At 41.8% G+C, this 27,796-nt stretch overlaps 1 protein-coding gene across 1 annotated transcript in view; it reads left to right on the top strand.

Annotated features, from left to right (window-relative positions):
• The first annotated feature begins 4,475 nt into the window (after nucleotides 1–4,475).
• FRMD4A (FERM domain containing 4A) overlaps nucleotides 4,476–27,796 on the top strand; it is a 451,440-nt gene continuing 428,119 nt past the window's right edge. The window contains exon 1 of the mRNA XM_039357562.1: nucleotides 4,476–4,604. Within this exon, the coding sequence (XP_039213496.1) occupies nucleotides 4,551–4,604 (54 nt within the window). The 5' untranslated portion in view covers nucleotides 4,476–4,550. The remainder of the gene's footprint in view (nucleotides 4,605–27,796) is intronic.

Here is a 27,796-nt window from a genome sequence, read left to right as displayed (position 1 = left end):
TTCTCTGTATTCTTTTCTGGATAGAAAAGCACTCTGAATTAAGCAATCAAATCTAGATGGTTCTTGTTGAATTTGAAAGTACAGGTAAGTCCTTGACTTACAACAGTTCATTTAGTGACTGTTCAAAGTTACAGCAGCACTGAAAAAAGTGACTTATGACCGTTTTTCACACTTACGACCTTTGCAGCAATCCCTGAGGTCACGTGATCAAAATTCGGGTGCTTGGCAACTGATTCATATTTATGACAGTTGCAGTGTCCCAGGGTCATGTGATCCTCTTTTGTGACCTTCTGCCATGGGGAAGCCAGATTCATTTAACAACCATGTTACTTACTTAACAACTGTGGTGATTCACTTAACAACTGTGACAAGAAAGGTCATAAAATGAGGCAAAATTCACTTAACACATGTCTCACATAGCAACAGAAAGTTTGGACTTTCTCAGCTCTCAAAGTAGAGGTGTTACGAGAAAAAAAAAAAAGTTTGAGGCACCCATCCCTGCTCAAACTGCTGTGTTCTGGACCAGCTGAAGCATCTGGACAGTCTTCAAGTACAGCCCCATAGAGCAGGGCTTTCAACCTTTTCACCCATTGTACCACTTTTAGGATATGGCAACATCCGAGTACTACCAGTCGCCTAGCAAGATGTCAAAAACTTGATGACCCCCCCCCCCAAAAAGGAAAAAAGTGAGAAAGTACAGGTAATCCTCGACTTACAACAGTTCACTTAGTGACTCTTCGAAGTTACAAAGGCACTGAAAAAAGTGCCCCCCAAGCCACAGCTGAGCAAGACACCTATCTGCCCACCCAGTAGTGCTCTTCCTCCTGTCCAAGGTTTTCATTGTTGTGAGCATTTCTGTTGAGGATTGGCAGCAGGGGTGGGGTGGAGGGTGATTGGTTTTTATTCCCCCCGTCTGCTGGGTGGTTGCAGCAGGTTTTGGTCACTTCACATGACCCTGGATACTGTGACTGTCATAAATATGAATCGGTTGCCAAGCATCTGAATGTAAATCACAAGACCCTGGAGATGCTGCAACGTTTCAGCTGATCAGCGCTTCTTCTGGGCTCAGCAGAAGCGCCAGGATCAGTGCTGCTTTCCAGCTGATTGGTGCTTCTTCACAGCTCAGCAGAAGCACCAGGATCAGCGCCCAGCTCCAGCTGGAGCCTGGTGCTGATCCTGGCACTTCTACTGAATGCTGACAGCTCCGAAGAAGCTGCAACCATCATAAATATGAGAGTTTCCAAGAGTCCAAATTTTGATCACGTGACCCTGGGGATGCTGCAATGGTCATAGGTGTGAAAAATGGTCCTAAGTCAGGACCATTGTAACTTCGAACAGTCCCTAAACAAGCTGTGGTAAGTCGAGGACTACTTATAGAATGGTCATTAAATGAATTGTCCTGACTGGCTCATGAAACTCATTCCCAGTGTTGCCTCCAACTGAAAGATTTGTCTTGCATTTTTCTTGGCCATCTAATGAACTTCTGACCATATCCATGAAGTCCCAATTGTCCCTTGAACTTCCTTGCTATGGGGAACAATCCAGTTTTAACCCCTCTAGAACAGAGGTCCCCAACCCCCTTTTCATGGACCGGTACCGGGCCATGGCATGCCAGCAACCGATCAGCACAAACAAACAAAGCCACAGCCACAGGATGCGGGCAGCACACAAAACCATGCACTCTCTGGTCCGTGGAAAAACTTTTCTCCACAGAAGTGGTCCATGGTGCCCAAAAGGTTGGGGATCTCTGCTCCAGAACTCAAAGGATGCTCAGTCAATAAACAGACACATTGACATCAACCTAATCTACCAATTGTTGAGAACGAAAGAGCTACCTCAGCCACATTCCCGAAGGCAGCATTTAAAATGAACAAACAGCCACCCCACCACACAGGAACAAGAATCAACCCGAAACCAGACCTAAAACCAGATCATCACTCAAAGGCAACCAAACAAACAACACCATTGGCATCACACAGATGATACTTAAACACCAAGGACCATGGTCCGGCAACAACAACCAGCCAATCGAACAGGCCGAAACCATAACAACTGTGGCAAGAAAGATCATAAAATGGAGCAAAATTCACTTAACAAATGTCTCACATAGCAACAGAAATTTTGGGCTCAATTGTGGTCATAAGCCAAGGACTACCTATACCAGGGGTAGGCCACCTTGGCTCTTTCATGACTCGTGGACTTCAACTCCCAGAATTCCTGAGCCAGCCATGCTGAGGGGAAAGGGAGAGGTTTCCAAGCTGAGCCATGCTGGCTCAGGAATTCTGGGAGTTGAAGTCCACGAGTCATCAAAGAGCCAAGAATGCCTCATCCCTCATCAAAGAGCCAAGAATGCCTATCCCTGACCTATACATATCTTTGCTGAAAAATCAATGTCCTTGGTTTGGGAGAAAATACAGCCTAATGTTCTTTTTCCATTCTATTTTTTGATGGTAACATTGTAAGAACATTGGTAATCACCAACTTCCAATAGAAACTGGTGAAAGCAAAAAAGGACTTCACCTCCCAAAATTCTCAGCAATGCTAATGCTGACTCTGGAATTCTGGGAATTAAGAGTCCACTCCTTCACAAGATCATCTATTGGCTCCTTTCTCAGAGCACACCTGGAGACTATAAAGACTTGGCATATAGGGTAATTTTTATAGGTCTCACCTATCTGCCAATTAACACAGGCAAATCCTATTTTCTTCAGCATTCCCAACACAGAGGTAGATATTTCCCATGGAAACCCCTCTGAGGGAAGAAAAAGGAGCTTTTGATAAATCAGTGAAATTAAAAAAATAATAATTAATGAGGTAATTAGGGGACTGGAGGCTAAAACATGAAGAATGCTTGCAGGAATTTGGTATGTCTAGTAGTTTAATGAAAAGAAGAACCAGGGGTGGCATGATAGCAGTCTTCCAATATTTGAGGGGCTGCCACAAGAAAGAGGGGGTCAACCTCTTCTTCACAGCACCACAAGGCAGGACAAGAAGCAACAGACGGAAACCAATCAAGGAAAGAAGCAACCTGGAACTAAGGAGAAACTTCCAAACAGTGAGAACAATTCACCAGTGGAATAGCTTCCCTCCAGAAGTTGTGAGTATTCCATCACTGGAAGTTTTTAAGAAGAGATTGGATAATCATTTGTCTGGAATGGTACAGGCCAGGGGTAGGCAACCTTGGCTCTTTTATGACTCGTGGACTTCAACTCCCAGAATTCCTGAGCCAGCCACGCTGAGGGGAAAGGGAGAGATTTCCAAGCTGAGCCAGGCTGGCTCAGAATTCTGGGAGTTGAAGTCCACAAGTCATAAAAAAGCCAAGGTTGCCTACCCCTGGTATAGGGTCTCCTGCCTGAGCAGAGGGTTGACCTCCAAGGTCCCTTCCTGAGCAGGACTAGATGACCTCCAAGGTCCCTTCCAACTCTGCTATTCTGTATTCTGTAATTTTAATTTTAGGTCATTTTGTTGTTGTTGTTGCTGCTGCTGCTGCTGCTGCTGCTTCCCCGCATACGTCTGTCTCCCAAATGAGAAGTTTTGGATCCGGGCTCATGAACCATGGCAGTTTCATGATCTCTGCTCTCTCAGTTAGCCTTAAAACATGATTTCCTCTCTGGAAGCACAGAGGAAGACACAATGATGGTGTGCAGACGGCATGTGTTGCAGCCGTTGTGATCTGAACGCTAACAAGGGCAAGGCTGTGTAATTACATGTTTCTCCTGAGCATGTTAGCTCCGTGGGGAGCTGAATCCATTTGAAGCAAGCAAAATACTTCTCTCTTCCCCCCCCCTCTTTTTCTTCAGTAAGGTGAAGAGGGTCAACCTACACCCCAGTTGTTGTCCCTATATTATATAGGTAATTGTTGTTCTGGAACGCCGTCCTTCTGTGCTTTTGCTCAGTCATTGCTCATCCCAGAATTATGCAGATGCTTGCGTTCAAAATAGGGAGGCACCGTTGCTTTGATGAAGAGAGGAGACCTTGGTTTTGCAAGTGGTAGATTTTTAATTTTTTTGGGGGGGGGTCCGTGTTTTTGCACCTTTGCAAAGGACCAGGAGAAGCTCAAATCACATTTAGGCTGTGGAAGCTTCATCTACTATTCTTCTGACACTGCAAAGCACTGCAAAGCATCCCACACTGTATGATAAAACGCGAGGCTCTGCAGCGTTCCTGTAATTTTAACCTGATCTATGAGGTAGGTGTTAGGACTGTGTGCCATCTCCCTCTTACATATGTGCACATCATTTTTAAACATCCTACAGATGCTGGTCTGTTTTTTTCATCTCTTCTGCAAGCATCCCTGCTTTCTCCCTCCAGTGTAAAAATCTGGCCTAGTTTAAAGCTTGCTTCTCTTTAGCAGAATTTCCTGCCCCCCCCCGTTTTTTTTTTTTTTTTTTTAAAGATCTCTTAGGCACCTTGGTCTCCTCCCAGGCCATTTTCCCTCCGAGCTTGATTTTGGATTTTTGTGTTTCTAGACTGCAGAGTGTGCTTGCCTGCCGGACACTTTGCCCTTGTGAGGAAGGCCCAGAGCTGGCTGCATCTGAGAGAGGATTTATATGAAAGATATGGCTACGCAGAAAACGTCTGAATCTGCTCTCAGCTTACTCATGGTGAGTGACTTTACAAAATGTGACGCTTGGGAGAAGATCAGGGTGCCGGTGGCCTAGAATGGGGTGATGTTGGAGCTTTTTTTTTTTTTTAATACATCAAGTAAACAAGGAAATGGATGTGATTTTTTTTTTCTATTAGAAGACAGTGGTAATAATTGGAAACATTTTTTTTTTAATGGACAGGGGTTATATCTTAACTGTACTGTTGTTATTTTGAATCTGTTGCGATCTTGTGTGTGCTGTTTGGAGGGTTTAATTGGAGAAAAAACAAAATGAGAAGGCTAACAGTATGGTATTACAACGGGGTGGTATTCAGCTGTTTTTAGTGGCTTACTTTCAGCCTCTGAATGTTTGCAACAGTCAATCAATAAAGACTTTAGGGGCTGTATCCTGGCTTTGCCTATGGAATATAGGTGTCATACCTGCATAACAGTTACAAATGCCTTTATTCTGTGGTTGACTTTGCATTAGAAAATGGTTGGGAGGCTATACGCAGATCTTTTCCTGGAAGGGCTCATGATTGTACAGAAGCTGTTTCCAACGGCATGACCAGCATATGAATTTCACGTCTCTCCTACAAAATGTGGACTTTGGTCTTAAATTCCAAGGCTGCCATTTAAGAAGGGAGTGACTTTTTCTTTTCTTTTTTTGCCTTTAATTGATCTGAAAACCTTGAATTCGTGATGGGATTGTATCCTTAAATGATCCATTTCTTTGGCTTTTGGGTTGGTCACCAGGAACGGTTTCGGTCTTGGGTTTTTCCGAAGTGGAATCCATCTTCTCAGGACAAAACAGCGTATTTTTCTGATCGCTTGTTTTCTGATTGCATAAAAATGGTCTCCCAGAACATGGTATTTTCAGATCTTATGAGACTCTATAGGTCATGTCCGCGAATGGGTAGAAAAGGTCAGAGAAGAGCAGATTTTATATCCACTTATTAAGTGCTCTTATTAAATGTACTGATGGTACGTTGCAATTATATTTATCATCTGCTGTCACAACAAGCAGCTTGCAGCAATTTGTTTTTCCGCCTGTCAGATGCTTTTAAAGGTTATTTTTCTAATTTCTACTTATTTTATCCTTATGACAAAAGGTTTGGAATAGAATAGAGCTGGAAGGGACCTTGGAGGTCTTCTAGTCCAGCCCCCTGCTCAAGCAGGAGAACCTATACTGTCTCAGACAGGTGAATGTCTAGTCTCTTCTTTAAAATCTCCAGTGGTGGAGCGCCCACGATTTCTGGAGGGAAGCTGTTCCACTGGTTGATTGTCCTCACTGTCAGGAAGGTTCTCCTTAATTCCAGGTTGCTTCTCTCTCTGATCAGTTTCCAACCATTGTTTCTCATCCTTCCCTCTGGTGCTCTGGTGAACAACCTGGCCCCCTCTGCCTTGTGGCAGCCCCTCAGATACTGGAACACTGCTACCATATCTCCCCTATTTCTTCTTTTCTTTAGACTAGTCCAGTGGTTCTCAACCTGTGGGTCGGGACCCCATTTGGGGTTGAACGACCATTTCACAGGGGTCGCCAAACAACGCAGTCCGCCATTTCCCCCCCCCTTTTCCTTAGCTTTGCTACTCCCTTTTATTCTATTGGCTTTTGAAAGCCAATAGAATAGACTCTCTTGAATAGAGTCTAATTCTATTGGCTTTCGAAAGCCAATAGGAATTGTCCAGGCTGTCTCTGCCCTGCTGAGCCCACCAAAAGTCCCATTCTGCAAATGGTGCTGCACCAGTTGAGTAGTCCTCGACTTACGACCGGTTGAGTAGTCCTCGACTTATGACCGGTTGGGGGTCGCGGCATTAAAAAGGTTGAGAACCACTGGACTAGCCAAACCCAAGTCCCGTAGCCGTTTGTCGTATGTTTTAGTCTCCAGGCCTTTGATCATCTTCGTTGCCCTTTTCTGAATTTTTTCAAACTCTCTACATCTTTTTTGTGATAAGGTGACCAAAACTGGCTGCAGTATTCGAGGTGTGGTCTTACTAGAGTTTTATAAAGCGGTACTAATACTTTGTGTGGTCTTGATTCTCTGCCTCTGTTTATACAAACCAGGATTGTATTAGCTTGTTTGGTTGCTGCTGCACACTGCTGGCTCATAGTCAAGTGATCGTCCACTAGGACTCCAAAGTCCCTTTCACAGTTAACTGTTTTTAAGCCAGGTCTTCCCCCTCTCTGTATTTGTACCTTTGGTTTTTCCTGCCTAAATGTAAAACTTTGCTTTTCTCCACTTTAAAACTCATTTTGTTGGCTAGGGCCCATTGTTCAAGTTTGTCAAGACCTTTTTGGATCCTGAGCTTGTCTTCTGGGGTGTTGGCTACTCCTGTCAGTTTGGTGTCATCTGCAAATTTGATGAGCTCCCCTTCAACTCCCTCATCTAAGTCATTGATGAAGATATTGAAGAGTACTGGGCCTAAGACGGAACCTTGTAGTATCCTACTGCTTACTTCTCTCCATGTGGAAGTAGTGCCATTGAGGAGTACTCGTTGAGTATGGTTTGTCAGTCAGCTACAGATCCATCTGGTGGTGATGTTGTCTATTCCACCTTTTCCTTACCTTTCCAAGGTTCCTGATCTTCAACTTGCTCTGTCAAGATAGAATATTGGTATGTCCAATAACATGTACATAATATATTATTATTATTATTATTATTGATCATCGCACAGTCAGCCAGATGTTCAGACTGGATTTGGCATTTTGTCTACCTATCGAGTCCTTACCCAGGACCTGGGATAGGCAGATGTGGATGTTTGACGGTATTATTATTATTATTATTATTATTATTATTGGCGTTTTATTTTTAGAAGCTGTAATGATCATGACTGAGATGGGTGGTCCTGTAGATTTTCTTAATAAATAAATTAAATAATGGTAAAAATAATAATGCAACCATTGACTAAGTAGTGACCTTCACTTCACTGACTGTGTTCTAGCAGAGGCTAATTGACAATCAAGGTTATGTTGGCTTAGATTCCTGCATGGACTCAACTTAATAGAAAAATAGAATAGAATAATAACTTTATTGTTATTTTGAATGTACACTAACCGGCATACATTAAAATGAAATTTCATTACATTCAGCTCTCAAAGGATCACCACCTCCAATACACACTACATAAATATGACAAAAATAAATGAACAAATACAGAATTATGCACATACCCACATATATGACACAGAGAAACAGCAGTCTAGTTCGGGTTGTGTATACATGTGCATGGCGAGAAAAATGAATTTGAGAGTTTACCAGACAGGGAACAAAGGATGACATAGGGAAAAATTTTCCCAGCTCAGGGACTTTGTAATCTAAGATAGGGATCCTCAACCTTGGCAACTTTAAGACTTGTGGACTTCAACTCCCAGAATTGAGGAAGTCCACAAGTCTTAAATTTAAGTCCACAAGTCTTAAAGTTGACAAGGCTGAGGACCCCTGATCTAAGAAGATGCTGAAATACATGGCAGAACTAGATTCATGGGTATCTGCAGAGAGTGGTTTAAAAAAAAAAAAAAAACAAGTTGGCAGCCACAGAAAATGTGATCAAAGCCCAGCTCTATCTGGCACACACAAGAGCCTTTCTCTGAAGGAGAGGGGCAGTTTAGAAATAGAAAATATAAATAAATATATTTTTAAAATGGACAGGGCTTTGATCCCACTCCTGTGGTTGCCTTCTTGACTTTTTGGATCAAATCCTGCAAGCGCCTCTGGAACCAGGACCAAGAGTTTGCCTCTATTTGAGTAAAATGCCATTTCGTATATATGTATTTTCTTCCCTTTGTGAGTATTTAGTCAGAATATATACCACTGGCACTTTTTAACCGAAGCAAGAGGGAATTTTATGTTAATATGCACAAAGAATGTATCTCTCGGGATTGTTAAATTGCCAGTGCAAGAAATATCAATTGAATCACGTCTATGAATTCAAACACACATGCCTTCAATTATTTCAGTTCCACTGGCTGCAAACGCATTAATGTAAATGTATACGTATCACTTCATCTTATAACTCTTCTTGTTATCCATCTGTCCAGAGAGTGGGGGGGGGGTAGCCTCTTCTGAAGATATGCAGTTTGGTGCACAACTGGGTCCATCTCTGTCCTTACAAGTAAAAATGTCTTCAGTGTTTTGTTTTTTTTTTGTCAGATTCTTGATAATTCTCCTACAACCTTTTCAGAGTATCAACTTAGACTAGGAAGTGGCCACAAAATGTGTAAGCAGTTCCATGTGGTCAATTTTGAGTATTATTTGGAAACTTCACCAAGCTCAAGGTTGACTCAGCCTTCCATCCTTCCTGCGAGGTCGGTAAAATGAGGACCCAGATTGTTGGGGGCAAAGATGCTTACTCTGTAAACTGCTTAGAGAGGGGCTGTAAAGCACTGTGAAGCGGTATGTGAGTCTATGTCAGTGGTTTTCAACCTTTTTAATGCCGCGACCCCCCAACTGGTCGTAAGTCGAGGACTACCCAACCAGTTGTAGGTCGAGGACTATCCAACCGGTCATAAATCGAGGACTATCCAACCGGTCATAAGTCGAGGACTATCCAATCGGTCGTAAGTCAAGGACTTTCCCTGCCCGGGAGCGCCATGCATGCATGGTGACGCCCCCTGCGCCGGCCGAGGCGTAGCTGGCAAGCGGCAGAGACGGAGCAGGCCGATCACTGGCTGGGCCACCAGCTGGCCCAGCCCAAGGGAGGTGAGGCACCCGCCGGGCCCCACATGCGCCAGCAACCCTCCCTGCTCCCGCCGGCTTCCCACCTCCCACCCCTGGCCCTCTTTTACTTACATTTTTAGTAGTTGCTCAGCAGGGAGGGGTGGAAACTTCCAGACAGCTCGCCTTCACTGCAGACAATTTGCAGCACCGTTTGCAGAATGGGACTTTTGGTGGGCTCAGCAGGGCAGAGACAGCTTGGACAATTCCTGTTGGCTTTTGAAAGCCAAGAGAATTAGACTCTATTCAAGAGAGTCTATTTTATTGGCTTTCAAAAGCCAATAGAATAAAAGGGAGTAGCACAGCTAAGGAAAAGGGGGGGGAAATGGCGGACTGCGTTGTTTGGCGACCCCCATGAAATGGTCGTTCGACCCCAAATGGGGTCGCGACCCACAGGTTGAGAACCATTGGTCTATGTGCTATTGCTAGTGCTTCAGATAGTCCACAAAGTTACAAAGTAGGTTTGGCCAATAGAGTTCAAGGAGTCAGTTTGTCAAGTAATACTAATCCGTTTCAGGGTCACCTTCATTCAAGATCTTTTTGTCATCTGAAGTCCAAGTCTAGAGGCGTTCCTGAAGGAATCCCCTGTTTTGGTAATCTTCTGAGTTGTTCTTTTGTATATCTCTGCCAACTAGGCGTATGGAACAGAATGGGACCCCACCTGTGAGAGATCCTCTTAGGAAGACACACCTAGTGCTTACACAACTGTCCCTTTAACTGTTGATCCATTTCTCTTCTCCCAGTTCCTCCTATATTCATTTCATGTTTAGTTGCTCACATTCTACCAGGATAGGACCTTGTATCTCTTTTTTTGTTATTTATTTATTTATTTATTCATAATTTCTGCTTGTCTTTTGGCTCACAGGGTAGGTTTCTGTCCTCTCCATATCATGCTTAAATTGTGCTTTAATATTTTGGAGAGAAATTCATAATTTTCCTGGAGATGCTTGGAATAACCAATCACTGTCCTTTCACTTCAATATTGAAAACGATTCTGTTGCAAAGCACTGAATTCTGCAAGATGTGAAATATCACAGTGTCACGAACGGAGCACTTGACCTTCATTCACACATGCACATTACCAGCAATCTTTATATATGTGTGAACCAGTTGTATGCCTGCCCGTACAACATATGTATATGGAGACAAAACTCATTAATCCCACTGACATTGTTTTCTGTAAATGTTTTTAGGTGAAGCTGCGGCTACTTAAATGAGTTGGTAGATTAACTGCAATTTTTATTAGCATAACAGGAAAAGTGAAATTTTCAGTTAAATGGAAATCCTGACTAAGGCGGCCTTGGTCCGAATGCATGGATACTCATACAGTCTGTCTGTCTATCTATCTATCTATCTATCTATCTATCTATCTATCTATCTATCTATCTATCTATCTATCTATCTATCTACCTACCTACCTACCTACCTACCTACCTACCTACCTACCTACCTACCTACCTATCCACCCATCCATCATTATCTATCTATCTATCCATCCATTTATCCATCCATCCATCATTATCTATCTATTTATCTATCTGTCTGTCTGTCTGTTTACCTACCTACCTACCTATCTATCCACCCATCCATCATTATCTATCTACCTATCTATCTATCTATCTATCTATCTATCTATCTATCTATCTGTCTATCTATCCACCCATCCATCATTATCTATCTATCTATCTATCTATCTATCTATCTATCTATCTATCCACCCATTCATCATTATCTATCTATCTATCTATCTATCTATCTATCTATCCACACATCCATCATTATCTCTCTCTCTTTATCCATCCACCATCTATCTATCTATCTATCTATCTATCTATCTATCTATCTATCTATCTATCTATCTATCTATCTATCCACCCATCCATCATTATATCTCTCTCTCCATCCATGCATCCATCCATCCATCCATCTATTTATCTATCTATCCATCCACCCACCCACCCACCCACCCACCACCCACCCATCATTCTCTCTCTCTCTCTCTCTTGTGTGTGTGTGTCTTTCTTTCAAGATTCCATCTCATTCTATCTCTAAATAGTTTCCATTTTATAGTGTTTCTATCTTTTGTCTCACAGTGAAATCTGCTCATATTATTCTGGTGAGCATTATTCCCTGGGCTCAAGGGAAAGGTCCAAGGTGATGGGTTTTTTTTATAGCTAAATGGGCTCTTTGTGTCATGGTAGATGTTTCCTAGCAACTATCCAAATGCTCACCATCATTGTGTGTTTGTTGAATGGGAGAGGCCTGTCTGAAAACACCTCTGAGATGTGGCGGTCCTTAATGCTCTCTCAGCTTGTTTGTTTTCTTGCAGATGTTTCATTACCAAACTAAGTAACATCTTCAGTGGTACAAGGGGGAAGGATTTGTTCCCTGTTTATATATTAGTGACTTGCCCTGACGGTGGAAGTGTTCTTGAGTGTTCCTTGCTTGGATTATTTATGGTCAACTTGTTTGTCTCTGTTGATAGTTCCTTGACTGGAGAACAGTTTACTTCTTGACTGTTGATCGGATATTAATCTTGGTGTTAAACCTCTGCTTATCTGAGTATTGATTGTTGGTGAGGAGGTATTTTGGTTTTTTTGTTTCCTTTTTAGGTTTTTTGAACAGAATAACAAAGTTGGAAGGGACCTTGGAGGTCTTCTAGTCCAGCCCCTGCTCCAGAAGGAGGCTCCGTACCATATCAGACAAATGGCTGTCCAATCTCTTCTTACAAACCTCCAGTGATGGAGTACCCACAACTTCTGGAAAGCAAGCCATTCCACTGATTAATTGTTCTCCCTGTTGGGAAGTTTCTCCTTAATTCCAGGTTGCTTCCCTCCTTGATTAGTTTCCATCCATTGTTTCTTGTCTTGTCTTCAGGTGCTTTGGAGAATAGGTTGACCCCCCACCTCTTCTTTGTGGCAGCCTCTCAAATATTGGAAGACTGCTATCATGTCCCAATCAAGGAACCAATCAAGCGAGAACTGATAAGTTGTACCAATTTCAGCCTTGTTCCTTGTACCTACAAAGTTGTAGCTGCAAAGCCTCCATGCCGGCATTCTTCTTACAGGACCTACAACTTTCTAAGACAGTGGTTCACAACCTGTGGGTCGGGACCCCATTTGGGGTCGAACGACCATTTCACGGGAGTCGCCAAACAACGCAGTCCGCCATTTTTTTCCCCCTTTTCCTTAGCTGTGCTACTCCTTTTATTCTATTGGCTTTTGAAAGCCAATAGAATAGACTCTCTTGAATAGAGTCTAATTCTATTGGCTTTCAAAAGCCAATAGGAATTGTCCAGGCTGTCTCTGCCCTGCCAAAAGTCCCATTCTGCAAACGGTGTTGCACCAGTTGAGTAGTCCTCAACTTATGACCGGTTGAGTAGTCCTCGACTTACGACCGGTTGGGGGGTCACAGCATTAAAAAGGTTGAGAACCACTGTTCTAAGAGGCAAGCAAGATTCCAACAGTGAAGTGAAGCCACTGTCTGTCTGTCCACCTGATTCTGTAGCTTATTCTTTATAGTATACTGTACAACTAATATTGCTAGTTGCTGAGTTCTCCAGCTCTGGCAGCAATATATGGAAAGCATTGTTTTTTAAAAATTTCCTTGGGAAAAAATTAACGTGTTTTTTTGAAAGCTTCCTAGATCCATTTCTGGTTAAATTAATAAGTTTGTGTGCACTGAAAGTGCATTTCTCTCGGGTGTACTTTAACCACACTTGAATTTGCTACATCTAAATTTGCCCAGCAATTTTTTTCCCCCTTTAAGCAAAAAGATTTGGACTTTTTTTCACATCTGCCCAGGGTTCAAAGCCCTCCGACTGCTCCATGCAAGAATCCTTAAGCGTGCAGCCGATGCCTGCGGCGTTTCATATAACCCTACTGAAGTACATTATAGATAGTCCTCAATTTATGATCACAATGAGGGATTTTTTGTTGCTAAGCAAATAAATAAATAAATTTATTTAGGCTGTAAGCTGAGGGCATATACCGTTTCCAAGATCTCATTTTTTTTCTCATATAAACGATATGAATGCTTCCGTGGTTAAATGGCTTAGACCAGACATGTCAAACACAAAGCCCGGGGGCCATCCTGGAAACAGTGAGGGAACGGCCCCCGCTGCCTTGGCCCTGGCCCAGGCCAGCCGGGAGCCAATGTACAATTTTGTGGTGGCCATCTATGCTGAAACACATTCAGTCTTAGCTCCACAAGGCCGTCCAGAATCAGCGAGGAACCAGCCCCTGCTGTGTTGGCCCCGCCCCCTGGGTGCATGCTGGGGAGGTGTCACCCTCTGTGAGGAATGAAGAAATGGACCATGCCTTGGCGCTTGCCTCGGTCCCACCCCCTTCTGCCAGAGACCCTCAGATCTGTCCCACTCCTGCCCAGGCCCCCACAGGCACCCTTGATGCGAACGATGTAGGGATGGCCACAGCCACCCAGTAGGCCACACCCATTCCATCCACACCCACCCAGTAGGCCACACCCACCCTGGCCACACCCACCCAGCCCCCTAAGGGCAACCGCAATGCTGATGCAGCCCTCAATGAAATTGAGTTTGACACCCCTCGCTTAAACGTTGATATCTGAATATAGATCTTTTTAACATTCATAATTTTAGTGGGTTTTTAAACTTAGATCAAATGTTAATATATATTGCAAGTCCATGCATTATGTGCCATATGCTAAATGAATGAATGAATGAATGAATGAGTATGTATCTATGTATGTATGTTTGTATGTATGTTTGTATGTATGTATGTATGTACATTCATCAGATAGTGAAACACCATGGGAAAAAGAAGTACCAGATTCAGGAGTAAATTTGCACAGGAGTTACAAATGCCTGCCTTTGTGAAATTTATTTATTTATGAAATGTGTAGGGCCACACCCAGGTGACTTTGAAGGACATACAGCATTAAACCTACCATGTAAAAATCCATATAAACCCTACTCTATCCCCCAATTAAAATGTTGGAGACAGACATTAGTATTTTGGAGAAAACCTCAAATACTTGCTTAGTTTGATTTTGAGTAGTTTATAAGTAGATCTACACCTTCTGACTTATTTGATTACTGGGGGAATCTGGTGGAGGAAGGGAGGATTGTCAAAGCACTTTTTAAAAAATAGAATTTAAAAAAAAAATCTCTTTTCAAGAGCCATTCAACCGCACTGCTAAATTTAGCAGAAGAGGGGATGACAGTTCCTAATAGCGCATCTCACCTACATTGTGTCTTCCAGAGCTGTGAAAAGCTCTGATCTGAATATTCGGTTTGAAGGCAACACTAACAAATCAGCTCTTAAAGCGGAACCAGGTTGATTTGATGCAGCCACTTCTGAATCGATCAAAATGATTTGATGGGCTTTTGGGCAGGCACCCAAGCGCTTTTTAACAAATCAGCTTCCATCACAATGAAATCGACAAATCCAAACCGATCTGGGAAGGACTCGCTTAACTGTCTTCCGGCAGACGATGGCAGACGATGAAATGATCTCATGTTTTGGCGTGTGCAGAATTTCTGAAACCTTTTTTTGGCCGGTTGGAAGAAATGAGTTTTGCCTTTCCAATTTTCTAAACGTGTGCAGTCTACCTGAAGCTTTCAGGCTAAATTGTTATTCTGCTCACCCTCCATAATTGGGGTGAAATTATGCTGGTTTTTGTTGTTATTGTTGTTGTTGTTCAGGCTGTTCCCCTGGCTGAAATACAGTCATAACATTGAAAGAGCTTAATGCTCAACAAATAATGTTGAATTTTACATAGGTAATTTTATTCTGGTCGGTGCGCAGGGAGTAAGAGATAAAAAATGAGTTGACCTTTTATAAAAATGCTTTCCAACAAGTTATTTAAATACTGTTTTGGAATGCTGGCCAGTCTATGTGATGCATATGGTGACAGTATCAGGGCATCAACATTTCAGTCTAAATAAAACAAAAATGAGGCATCTTAACTGGGTGTTTGATTGCATGGCTCATGTCCACCTCATCTTTCCTTTAAGAAGTAGGAACAGCATCTAGGATACTTTGCGCCATATTAGACTTGAGGTGGGGTGCGATGGGGAAGAATAACTGGCCAGTGTTAGCTGTGTGACAGCTCAGTGGTAAAAGACACTGAGATTTTCAGCTGGAAAGCTGGCAGCTCAGGTGCGGGAACCGAGCATCACACGAAGGGGTGAGCTCCCAGCTTCTGCCCGCTTAGCAATTTGAAAGCATGCAAATTCAAGTAGATAAATAGATATCATTTCGGTGGGAAGGTAACAGCCCTCCGTACGCCTTTGGCATGTAGCCATGCTGGCCACAGGACCACGGAAATGTCTTCAGACAATGCTGTCTTCCTCAGCCAAGAAACGGAGATGACCACTAGCATTGGACATGACTAGACAGGGAAAACCTTTACCTTTTTATTAGACTGAGTGACAATTTAACTCTGAGCTTTCCTCATCCCAGTCCAATAGTTTTGAAGGCATCAAAGAGATTGTCGTGGAAAAACCCGATGAAAAAGACGAGAGACAGCAGCACAAAACAATCATTCTGATTTTAAGATTCAGAGGTTTATTTTGCTAATAATTTGGAACATAGCAAGCATAATAACACAGCAGCACTTACATTAATAACCCACTGCAGTGAGGACCATATGGCATAGCAGATTCCAAAAGGACAGCTATAGGCCAATGGCAAATCAATCAGGTCAGTATTCCAATATCTCAGAGGCTGCCATAAAGAAGAGGGAATTAAGCTATTTTCCAAAGCACCTGAAGGCAGGACAAGAAACAACGGGTGGAAACTAATCAAGGAGAGAAGCAACCTAGAACTGAGGAGAAACTTCCTGACAGTGAGAACAATTAATCGGTGGAACAGCCTGCCTCCAGAAGCGGTGAATGCTCCAACACTGGAAGTTTTTAAGAAGAGACTGGACAGCCATTTGTCCGAAATGGTGTAGGGTTTCCTGCCTGAGCAGGGGGTTGGACTAGATGACCTCCAAGGTCCCTTCCAACTTTACTACTATTACTATTACTGTAGGCAGAGGGTCTGCTGACTTCTGCTGACTTCCTGCTGACCTTCTAGCTGAACAAAACTCTCCACATATACCTGTGTACATTGGAACCCGCATCCATCCGCTACTTTCCGTTCCTTTTTTCCCACGATTACAATACTCATATTCCAAATATACACAGAACTGCCTACTTTGCAATTTCAGTTTGCACAAAGCTCAGCAGATTACAAATAGTAAATCCTTATTGAGAAACAGCATAAAGTTCAAGTTAAAGCTTCAAATCACTTCTGTGGGGGCCAATTTCATGTTTGCTTCCGCCTCATCTTGTTATATGGCTATATTTTCATCTCCCACAAGATGATGATGATGATGATGATGATGATGATGATGATGATGATGTCCATACAATCCTGTCCAACACTTGGCGATTCTATGGGACAGGTGGAATCCATGATTTCCAATCTTGCGCCACTTCTTTGAGTTGTCCTATGTTCTGGTTGGGGTCAGCTTTGATCAGGGGTCTTCAAACTTGGCCCTTTTATGACTTGTGGACTTTAACTGCCAGAATTCCTCAGCCACATACCTGGCTGAGGAATTCTGGGAGTTGAAGTCCGCAAGTCATAAAAGAGCCAAGCTTGAAGACCCCTGGCTTTGATGGTGTCCAGCTACTGTGCACTTTGGCAGCATAGTTTCCTTTTACTGCTAACTCTTCCAAACACAATTGCTTTGTCCAGTGAATTCCCCTGCATGACATATCCAAAGTAAGCGAGGCGCAGTTTTGTGATTTTGCCTTCCAGTGACACGTCTGGGGTTATGCCCTCTGGTATTTTGCTCTCCAAGGAATAGGCAGGGGCCTTCTCCAGCACCTCACCTCAAACAAGTTGATTTTCTTCCTGTCTTACTTTTTTAAGGTCCCGTTCTCACAATCAAAGGTAGCTACAGGGAATACAATAGAGCAGGCTAATCTACATTGGTTTGGCAGGCGGATATACTTGCTTTTCCATATGGGACAGATTTGAGGGTCTCTGGCAGAAGGGGGTGGGACCGGGGCAAGTGCCAAGGCATGGTCCACTGGAGGAGCCTCACTGTTCCTCTCAGGCCATGTGCGGGGGGGGGGGGCTTATGGAGATAAGACTGAATGTGTTTCAGCATAGAGGGCCACCACAAAATTGTACATTGGCTCCCAACTGGCCTGGGCCAGGGCCAAGGCAGAGAGGGCCGTTCCCTCACTGTTTCCAGGATGGCTTCGCGGGCCACATGAAACCACTTCATGGGCAGCATCTGGCCCCCGAGCTCTTGTGTTTGACATGTCTGCTTTAGAGCCTTTTAATTAATGGAATTGAATGAAATGGGGAGTTGGTGTGTTGCAAAGCATCAACATTATTATCGCCATTATTTGCATTAGCATAATCATTAGCATTATTGTTTTCAAAAATGTCTCCGGCGCGCCGTAGGAATCCCAGGGGACTTTTTGATGATATAAAAATAACGGAAGGCTTTATTAGGAATTGCATGCACCATTCTATGGGGAGGGGGAATAGAAATGTAAAGGAAAAGGAGAAAAAAACCTTTAAAAATCAGAACCTTTTTTTTTAATTGGCAGTTTTTCCTAAGGCCTTATCCCCCCCCCTGCAAATAATTAAATGGGAGGAAAAGGAGGATGACATTTTCCTGTTTTTTTTAATAAAGTACATATAGTGGGATTTGCCTATGAGCAATGACAGGCAATATGTTGCCTATCATTCATTCCCCTTCAAAGCACTGAGGTCTCAGTCCAGTCAAATGTAGATTTTTGTGAATGCATGAAAAGATTAAAAAAAAAGGATAAGAAAAGCAGAGATTTTTTTTTTAGTAGTAGTAAAGTTGGAAGGGACCTTGGAGGTCATCTAGTCCAACCCCCTGCTCAGGCAGGAAACCCTACACCATTTCGGACAAATGGCTGTCCAGTCTCTTCTTAAAAACTTCCAGTGTTGGAGCATTTACTGCTTCTGGAGGCAGGCTGTTCCACTGATCAATTGTTCTCACTGTCAGGAAGTTTCTCCTTAGTTCTAGGTTGCTTCTCTCCTTGATTAGTTTCCACCCGTTGCTTCTTGTCCTGCCTTCAGGCGCTTTGGAGAATAGCTTGACTCCCTCTTCTTTGGGGCAGCCCCTGAGATATTGGAATATTGGATTGATGAGAATGGCTGTTCAGGTAGCCCTTAATTTACAACAGTTCATTTAGTGACCGTTTAAAGTTACAACAGTAGTTTAAAAAAAGGGACCTATGACCATTTTTCACACTTACGATGTTGGTAGGTGCTCCTAAATAAAAAAAAAATACGGAGAGAGTTGTGTAGATTTGACGTCAATAACCTCTCCTTTTTTCAACTGTAGAACAATGTAAAGAAAGAGGGTCTTTTGGTGAACCAGAAAAGAGCGACATTCTGCTCACCACTAGTTCATTCCTTGCCTTTTTGTAGTTAACAGTCTGAGCCTTAAGACATCATTTCGATTACAGGAGATAAGTGGTGTCATTTCATCCTCAGGGATGGAAAATTGGATGGCTGTGTATCTCAAGTAACACCCTTATGTCATCAGCTAGACTGTAGCTCTCTGTCCATACATTTAGACTGCCTTAGCGTAGCCATCTTCATTGCCAAGGGGCTATTGAGTTCCTCATCTCGTTGGCATACAAAGGACAGGTGAGAATAGCTGCTCATTGCTTGGAACCTTGAATTTCTTCTCCCCACTGGAAGATGCTAGAAAGAATGCGGAGAAGAGCAACAAAGGGGATAAGGGGTCTGGAGGCTAAATTGTATGGCTAAGGGAACAAGGTATGTTTAGGCTTAGGGCTGACACGATAGCAGTCTTCCAGCACTTGAGGGGCTGTCACAGAGAAGAGGGGGGTCCACCTATTCTCCAAAGGGCAGGACACGTAATGGGTGGAAGCTTGTTAAAGAGAAATACAACCTGGAACTGGGGCCTTTTAAGTAGAGACTGGACAGCCACTTGTCTGAAATGGTATTTGGTCTCCTGCTTGAGTGTAGGCTGGACTAGAAGACCTTCAAGGTCCCTAACAGATTCTATTCTATTCTATTCTATTCTATTCTATTCTATTCTATTCTATTCTATTCTATTCTATAATTTCTATTCTATTCTATATTCTAATTTCTATTCTATTCTATTCTATATTTTAATTTCTAATTTCTATTCTATTCTATTCTATTCTATATTCTATATTCTATATTCTATATTCTATATTCTAATTTCTATTCTATTCTATTCTATTCTATATTCTAATTTCTAATTTCTATTCTATTCTATTCTATTCTATATTCTATATTCTATATTCTAATTTCTATTCTATTCTATTCTATTCTATTCATTCTGAATTCTGTTCTATTCCTATTCTATTCTATTCTATATTCTAATTTCTATTCTATTCTATTCTATTCTATTCATTCTGAATTCTGTTCTATTCCTATTCTATTCTATTCTATATTCTAATTTCTATTCTATTCTATTCTATTCTATTCTATTCTATTCTATTCTATTCATTCTGAATTCTGTTCTATTCCTATTCTATTCTATTCTATATTCTATATTCTATATTCTAATTTCTATTCTATTCTATTCTATTCTATTCTATTCTATTCTATTCTATTCTATTCTATTCATTCTGAATTCTGTTCTATTCCTATTCTACTCTATTCTATATTCTATATTCTAATTTCTATTCTATTCTAATCCACTTGCCTTTTGGAAAAAGCACCTTTGGAATAACCATGACCTAGATGACTGAGAATCTCCATAGATATCCATTGCTGGAGGTTTTCAAGAATAGACTGCACAATCATTTGATTGGGATGTCTACGGTGATTCTTTCTCTCTCTCTCTCTTAATTAATTTATAATATAAAATACAAAATAATACAAAAGAAAATAGTGGCAAAATAAGGGAGAGAGAAAGGAAGGGAAAAGGGAAGAAAGAAAGAAAAGGCGCTGACTTCTGATTCTCCATGGTTCAGTAGAGTAAGATAATAGCATCAAACCTCAACTTTTTACTTTTAGATAACAGTATAAACTAGCCATTTCTATAACAACAAACCTATCTAATCGGTAAAACCCAAAATCAAAGTTTCATTTTTTTCCCACCTCAAGCATAAAGTCCAGAAGCGGTTTCCAAGTAGAAACAAAAGTAATTGTGTTCTTTTCTTTAATCAAAGCAGACCGTTTAGCCATCTCTGCTAACTCCATCAGCTTTTTCCATTGTGGCAATTAAAATAATAATAATAATAATAATAATAATAATAATAATAATAATAATAAAAGACTGTGGCAAAAATAATAAATAATAATAAAATTTTATTATATAAAATATAAAATAAAAAATAATAAAAATAATAATAATAAAAGACTGTGGCAAAAGCAAGCAAGGGTAGTACCAATAGTAATAGGCTCCTTGGGTGCAATCCCAAAACAACTGGAGCACCACTTGAACACCATTGGCATTGACAAATTCGCTATTAGTCAATTGCAAAAGGCGGCCTTATTAGGAACTGCTTCCATCCTGCGACGATACCTGTAACACCATCAAATATCCACATCTGCCTATCCCAGGTCCTGGGTAAGGACTCGATAGGTAGACAAAATGCCAAATCCAGTCTGAACATCTGGCTGACTGTGCGATGATCCATAATAATAATAATAATAATATAATAATAATAATAATAATAATAATAATATGGTGAGACGTAAATTTCAGAATGCCATACCGGCTCGGACGTCGCCCGGGTTAACAAGGTCCGCACTAGATATTGGAGTTCCTGGATATCTGGTGAAAAATGGGTTACAGGACTCAGGACTGTTGGCTGAGCAACCAGGGCCAGCAGCTGCAGAACTACTGGAAGAAAAGGTGTTTACCCGTCGCAGATACACAGTGATGGAAAACAAAGAAATAATGATCTGTTACTACAGATCAAGTCCAACAAGGCGAGGATATCTAAAACGAATGCACCAATTCTGGAAAGAACAACATCCAGAATCAGAAATAACAGAACAGAGACTAGCAGATCAACGCCGATTTATAACACGAAATAAAGTATTCACAGAAACAGAATTGGACGAACTGCAAAGGTTTACCCAGGGCAAAGAAATCAAAGCCTTACCAGAAGTAATTCAGAATGTAGAGGCAAACCAGGGGGAGTTGGCAGTGAAGGAATCCAGCAGAGATATACAACTGTTCTCATTTGGAAACCAGGCACCTCTTCCTCAGGAAGAACAAAACCCTCTAACTAAAGAAATAAAAGAATTGAAACAAAGAATAACTGAGCATCTAGAACAGCACAAAAACAACAGAATAAGGCTGCCTGCATTGAAGCTTGTTCCAAAGAAACAGCTAGCACAAGCATTAAAAGATGCAAATACTGCAATAGCAAGTATAAGCACCAATTCACTGCAAGAAACAAACCAATTAATGTACAGCACAGCTGCAGTTATAACAGAATACCTGGGATGTAAAATCAACAAAAAAGAAAAACAAACAAACAGTGCACCACAAAAATGGAAGGTTAGACTAGAAAATAAGATCAGCAAGTTAAGATCACATGCAAGCAAGCTAGAACAGATGAAAGAAAAGAAGCTGAAGAACAAGAAGACCAAAGAATACCTAATCAAGAAATACCACTTAGAAACAAGGAAGATCAAGGAAGCACTGGAAATAATAAAGCAACAAATAACAGCTATAGCCAGGAAAATCAGTAGATATGAAGCTCGAATTGCAAACTATAGGCAGAACCTCCAATTTCAATCCAATCAGAAACGTTTCTACCAATCCATCAATGGAGAAACTGCAAGGAATCAGTCAGTACCTGACAAGGAAGAAACAGTGCAGTTCTGGAAGCAGATATGGGATAACCCAAAGAAATACAACAAGGATGCAGCTTGGTTAAAAGAGGTGGATGCAAATAAAACAGAAGTTGAAATGAAAGAACTAGTAATAACAACAAAAATGGTAGAAAAAAGAGCAAAGAAAATCAAAAATTGGTCAGCACCAGGTGAAGATGAACTGCATGGGTTTTGGTTGAAACATCTAACTGTTATACACCCACTCATTGCCAAGCAATTCAACAATATACTACAAGGAGGAGAAATTGAAAAGTGGCTAACAACTGGGAAAACCTACCTAATAATGAAAAATCCAGCAAAAGGGGCAACACCAGGTAACTACAGGCCAATTACCTGCTTACCAACAACTTTCAAATTACTAACTGGTGTGTAGCTGATGCAGTACAACAGCATCTAGTTGAAAACAATCTCTTTCCACCTGAGCAGAAAGGAAACCGCCCCAATAGCAGAGGAACAAAAGATCAACCCCTAATAGACAAAATGATCTTGGAAAACTGCAAGAGAAGGAAGACCAACCTGAATGTGGCATGGATTGACTACAAAAAGGCATTTGACTCTCTGCCACATGATTGGATAATCAAGTGCCTAGAAATAACAGGAGTCAGTAGAAACATCAGAAAATTTGTGCAAAGATCGATGGCACAATGGAAGACACAGTTGCAGATCAATGGTGAGAAAGCTGGGAGAGGTTAATATCAAGAGAGGAATATTTCAAGGAGATTCATTATCACCATTACTATTTGTTATTGCACTGTTTCCTCTGTCAACAATACTGAATAACTCAGGACATGGCTATCAAACATCAAAAACATCTGCCAGACTATCCCATCCTCCTTTACATGGATGATCTGAAGCTGTATGGAAAAACATCATCTGAAATAGAATCGCTGCTCAACACTGTCCGTATATATAGCCAAGATATTGTAATGGAGTTTGGCTTGGACAAATGTGCCACACTTACTATCAAACAAGGAAAAATAGTGAAAACTGAAGGAATCAAGATGCCCCACGAAAATAACATTAAGAGTCTGGATGAGGAAGAATACTACAAATACTTGGGTATCCTTCAAGCTGACAACATCAAGCACACTGAAGTCAAGAAAAAGATTAGAGGTGAATACATCAAGAGAGTGAAGAAGATCTTAAAGTCCAAACTCAATGGAGGAAATACCATAAAGGCAATCAACACCTGGGCAATCCCAGTCATTAGGTACACAGCTGGAATAGTGGACTGGACTCAAGCAGAACTAAAAGCAATGGATAGGCAGACCAGAAAAATAATGACAATGAATCATGCCCTTCATCCACGCAGTGACATTGATAGACTTTATCTACCAAGGCAAATAGGTGGGCGTGGAATGCTACAAGTACATCAGATGGTTGAAGAAGAAAAAATGGCTTTGGAAGAATATCTGAAGAACAATGATGAAGATGCACTGAAATTAGTATATCAGGAAGGCTTACTGACTACTGGAGAGACCAAACTGGCCTACAAGAAAGACCAAATGAAGAACAGAATAGAGGCATGGGAAGACAAAGCACTACATGGCCAATACATGAAAAAAATAGCTGGGAAAGCAGATAATAATAAAACCTGGCAATGGCTAAGAGCAGGAAAATTGAAGAAAGAGACCGAGGGACTAATTCTGGCTGCACAAGACCAAGCTTTAAGGACAAATGCATACAAAGTCAAAATTGAGAAGACAGCAACAGACAGTAAGTGCCGCCTATGCAAAGAAGCTGAAGAAACAGTGGACCACTTGGTAAGCTGTTGCAAGAAGATTGCACAGACTGATTACAAGCAGCGGCATGACAAAGTAGCAACAATGGTGCATTGGAAGATCTGCAAAAAATATCATTTGCCTGTAAGCAAAAACTGGTGGGATCATAAAATAGAGAAAGTCATAGAAAATGATAAAATTAAACTGCTCTGGGACTTCAGAATTCAAACAGACAAGCACCTGCAACATAACACCCCAGACTTAACAATTGTCGATAAGAAAGACAAAAAAGTCTGGATAGTGGACGTGGCAGTGCCTGGAGACAGCAGAATAGAAGAGAAAGAACTGGAGAAGATAACAAAATACAAAGACCTACAAATAGAAATAGAAAGACTGTGGCAAAAGCAAGCAAGGGTAGTACCAATAGTCATAGGCTCCTTGGGCGCAATCCCAAAACAACTGGAGCACCACTTGAACACCATTGGCATTGACAAATTTGCTATTAGTCAATTGCAAAAGGCGGCCTTATTAGGAACTGCTTCCATCCTGCGACGATACCTATAATACCATCAAACATCTACTTCTGCCTATCCCAGGTCCTGGGTAAGGATTCGATAGGTAGACAAAATGCCAAATCCAGTCTGAACATCTGGCTGACTGTGCGATGATTGATAATAATAATAATAATAATAATAATAATAATAATAATAATAATAATAATAATAGACGAGAAAGAAATGGAGAAGATAACAAAATACAAAGACCTACAAACAGAAATAGAAGGACTGTGGCAAAAGCAAGCAAGGGTAGTACCAATAGTAATAGGCTCCTTGGGTGCAATCCCAAAACAACTGGAGCACCACTTGAACACCATTGGCATTGACAAATTCGCTATTAGTCAATTGCAAAAGGCGGCCTTACTAGGAACTGCTTCCATCCTGCGACGATACCTGTAATACCATCAACATCCACATCTGCCTATCCCAGGTCCTGGGTAAGGACTCGATAGGTAGACAAAATGCCAAATCCAGTCTGAACATCTGGCTGACTGTGCAATGATCGATAATAATAATAATAATAATAATAATAATAATAATAATAATAATAAGAATAAGAAGAAGAAGAAGAAGAAGAAGAAGAAGAAGAAGAAGAAGAAGAAGAAGAAGAAGAAGAAGAAGAAGAAGAAGAAGAAGAAGAAGAAGAAGAAGAAGAAGTTGGAAGGGACCTTGGAGGTCATCTAGTCCAACCCTCTGCTCAGGCAGGAAACCCTATTACCATTTCAAACAAATGGCTGTCCAGTCTCTTCTTAAAAACTTCCAGTGTTGGAGCATTCACGATTTCTGGAGGCAGGTTGTTCCACTGGTTAATTGTTCTAACTGTCAGGAAGTTTCTCCTTAGTGTCCTTCCATTTTTGTGAGATTTTCAGTCATCCAGTTCCTGGATGTGGTTTTTTTTTTTTTTAAAGGCAACTGGACTTTCTTGGGTTTTTTTTCCTTTGAAGATGTTTCACTTCTCATCCAAGATGCTTCTTTAGTTCTAGATCTGAAGAAGCTTCTTGGATGAGAAGCAAAAGGTTTTCAGAGGAAAAAAAAAAACCCAGGAAAGTCCATTTGAAAAAAAAAAAGCACCTTTGAGATATTTGTCCAGAATGCTATGAGGACTCCTGTCTTGAGCAGGAGGTTGGACTGGAAGACCTCCAAGGTCTCTTCCAGCCCCAGGAATCCATGAACCATCCAATGCTCCATTAATGTTGCCAACCCAGCAAGCAGCTCTTGCCAGGAAAAGCCCCGCCAGAGCATTGGCTCCTGAACAATTAGAAAACTTCATCTAAATCCTATTATCTGTGTTCTTATGATCATCAAAGAAATGTTAAATACATGCCCAGCACACACCCCGAAACACACATGCCCAAATCAAGAAGTGCGGTTACAATAGTTTGAATAATAATAACACAATAACAATGAAGGGATCCTGGAGGTTTTCTAGTCCAACACCCTGCTCAAGCGGGAGAACCTACACCATTTCAGACAAGTGTGTCATGCTTCCGTCGGAGCCTGCATCTGCGGAGGAAAATGAGCTGAATGGGACCCTATGGAGGTCGAGGGAGAGGTGTCTGTGGCTTCAGAGGAATGTGGGGAAGAGCAGGCCGAGGCAGGCCAGGGCCCTTCAGGATTGGGACAGGAGGAGCAGGAGAGGCAGAGTTCAGGCAATGAGCAAGGGCCACCCCCACCTGATCCTAGAGCACGGAGAGTGGAGAGAAGGAGGGAACAATGCAGGCAGGCTCAACTACTCGGGAGGAGAGTGTCCTGTCCCTTTCCACAAGGCATACCTGGAGACTGAGATTTAAGGAGACGCTGTGGGGAGAGGCATTTGTCGGGAACAAACGCTGATTCCTTGGAGTTTTGTGTGTGTTGTTGATGATCTCTTGTTCTGTGACTTCTGCTGGAAACCCGGAAACTCTGACCATTGGACTGGCTGACAACATTGCTTGGATGTTCAAAGATCTTGGACTGTATTTTGGCTTTCCTTTTTAAACTGCTCAGGCAAGCGTGTATTCACACAGACTCGTTAGATTTATGATGTATGTGTCATTCCTTGTTATCTCCGTGGCCTTGAGTAAATTCCTCTCCTAATCAGACTGTATGTGAAATTACTTGCAGCCAGAGGTGGCTGAAGGTGTGTGTTTGTCTTCCTTTGTTTGGAGGCTTGCCAGAAACGTGGGAGCATTTCGGGAAAATTTGGAGCAATTAAAGGGCGGTTTGAATTGCCAGCTGACTGCATTGCCTCTGTGCTGTGCCCTGGGTCATCATCACCAGTGGCTGTCCATTCTCTTCATTAAAATCTCCAATGTTGGAGCAACAAACTTTGTAATAATAATAGCATGATTCGTAGACAGGGGAGAAGAAAAAAACAGACCCGAAGGCGAATCCATTTCTCCTGGGAATGAATTACAAATAAAACCCCAGCCCAAAGTAACCTTCCCTCCCCAAAGCTGTATAGTTTCTTCCACACCTCAGGTTTTGCTTCCCCTTAAAAAAAAAAAGTTTATGAGGAGCTGTTGTGTAACATATGTTTGGATTAGTACCTCTTTGAAGCATGTGTTTGCCCTTAATAGATTAAAGCAGGTACAAGGACACAGGCTGGGAATAATGGGGCTTGAATCACCTTCCTTGCTTCTGATTAACGGGAACCAAATAATGTCTAAATGGTCAAAGCCCACCGTATTTCCTAATTAATCATCAACTGCCTAAAAACAATGCTGTGGCCCATTACTTCTTTAGCCATTAGTTCCAAAGGAAGCATCTCGTCAAGGACATCTTCATGGGATGTGGTATGGAAGATGTTGCCATGGGTACGTGATGTGTCTATTAACATTTTGTTTGATTGTGGGGGATTTGTGTGTGTGTGAGAGAGAGAAAGAAGGAGAGAGAAAGAGAGAGAGAATAATAAAGAGAGAGAGAGAGAGCAAGAGAGCAAGAGAGAAAGCAGGAGAGAGAGCAAGAGAGAGACAGCAAGTGAGGGAGCAAGCGAGAGAGAGCAAGAGCAAGAGAGAGAGCGAGAGAGCAAGAGAGAGGGCAGAGAGAGAAATTGAGAGAGAGCAAGAGAGGAGAGAGAGTTTAAGAGAGAGCAAGAGGAGAGAGCAAGAGAGATTGAGAGAGAGCAAGAGAAAGAGCGAACAAGTGAGAAAGATTAAGAAAGAGAGCAAGAGAGAGAGAGATTAAGAGAGAGAACAAGAAAGAGAGATTGAGAGAGAGCAAGGGAAAGGAAGAACAAGAGAGAGATTGAGAAAGAGCAAGAGAGCAAGAGAGAGAGCAAGAGACTGAGCAAGAGAGTGAGAGTGAGAGCGAGAAAGAGAGAGAGAGAGAGAGAGAGAGAGAGAGAGAGAGAGAGGGAGAGAGA

Source organism: Crotalus tigris, unplaced genomic scaffold (genome assembly GCF_016545835.1).
Source record: "Crotalus tigris isolate CLP2741 ecotype Arizona unplaced genomic scaffold, ASM1654583v1 scf7180000018925.3142382, whole genome shotgun sequence".
Classification (NCBI taxonomy): domain Eukaryota; kingdom Metazoa; phylum Chordata; class Lepidosauria; order Squamata; family Viperidae; genus Crotalus; species Crotalus tigris.
This window is presented reverse-complemented; position numbering and strand designations above follow the sequence as displayed.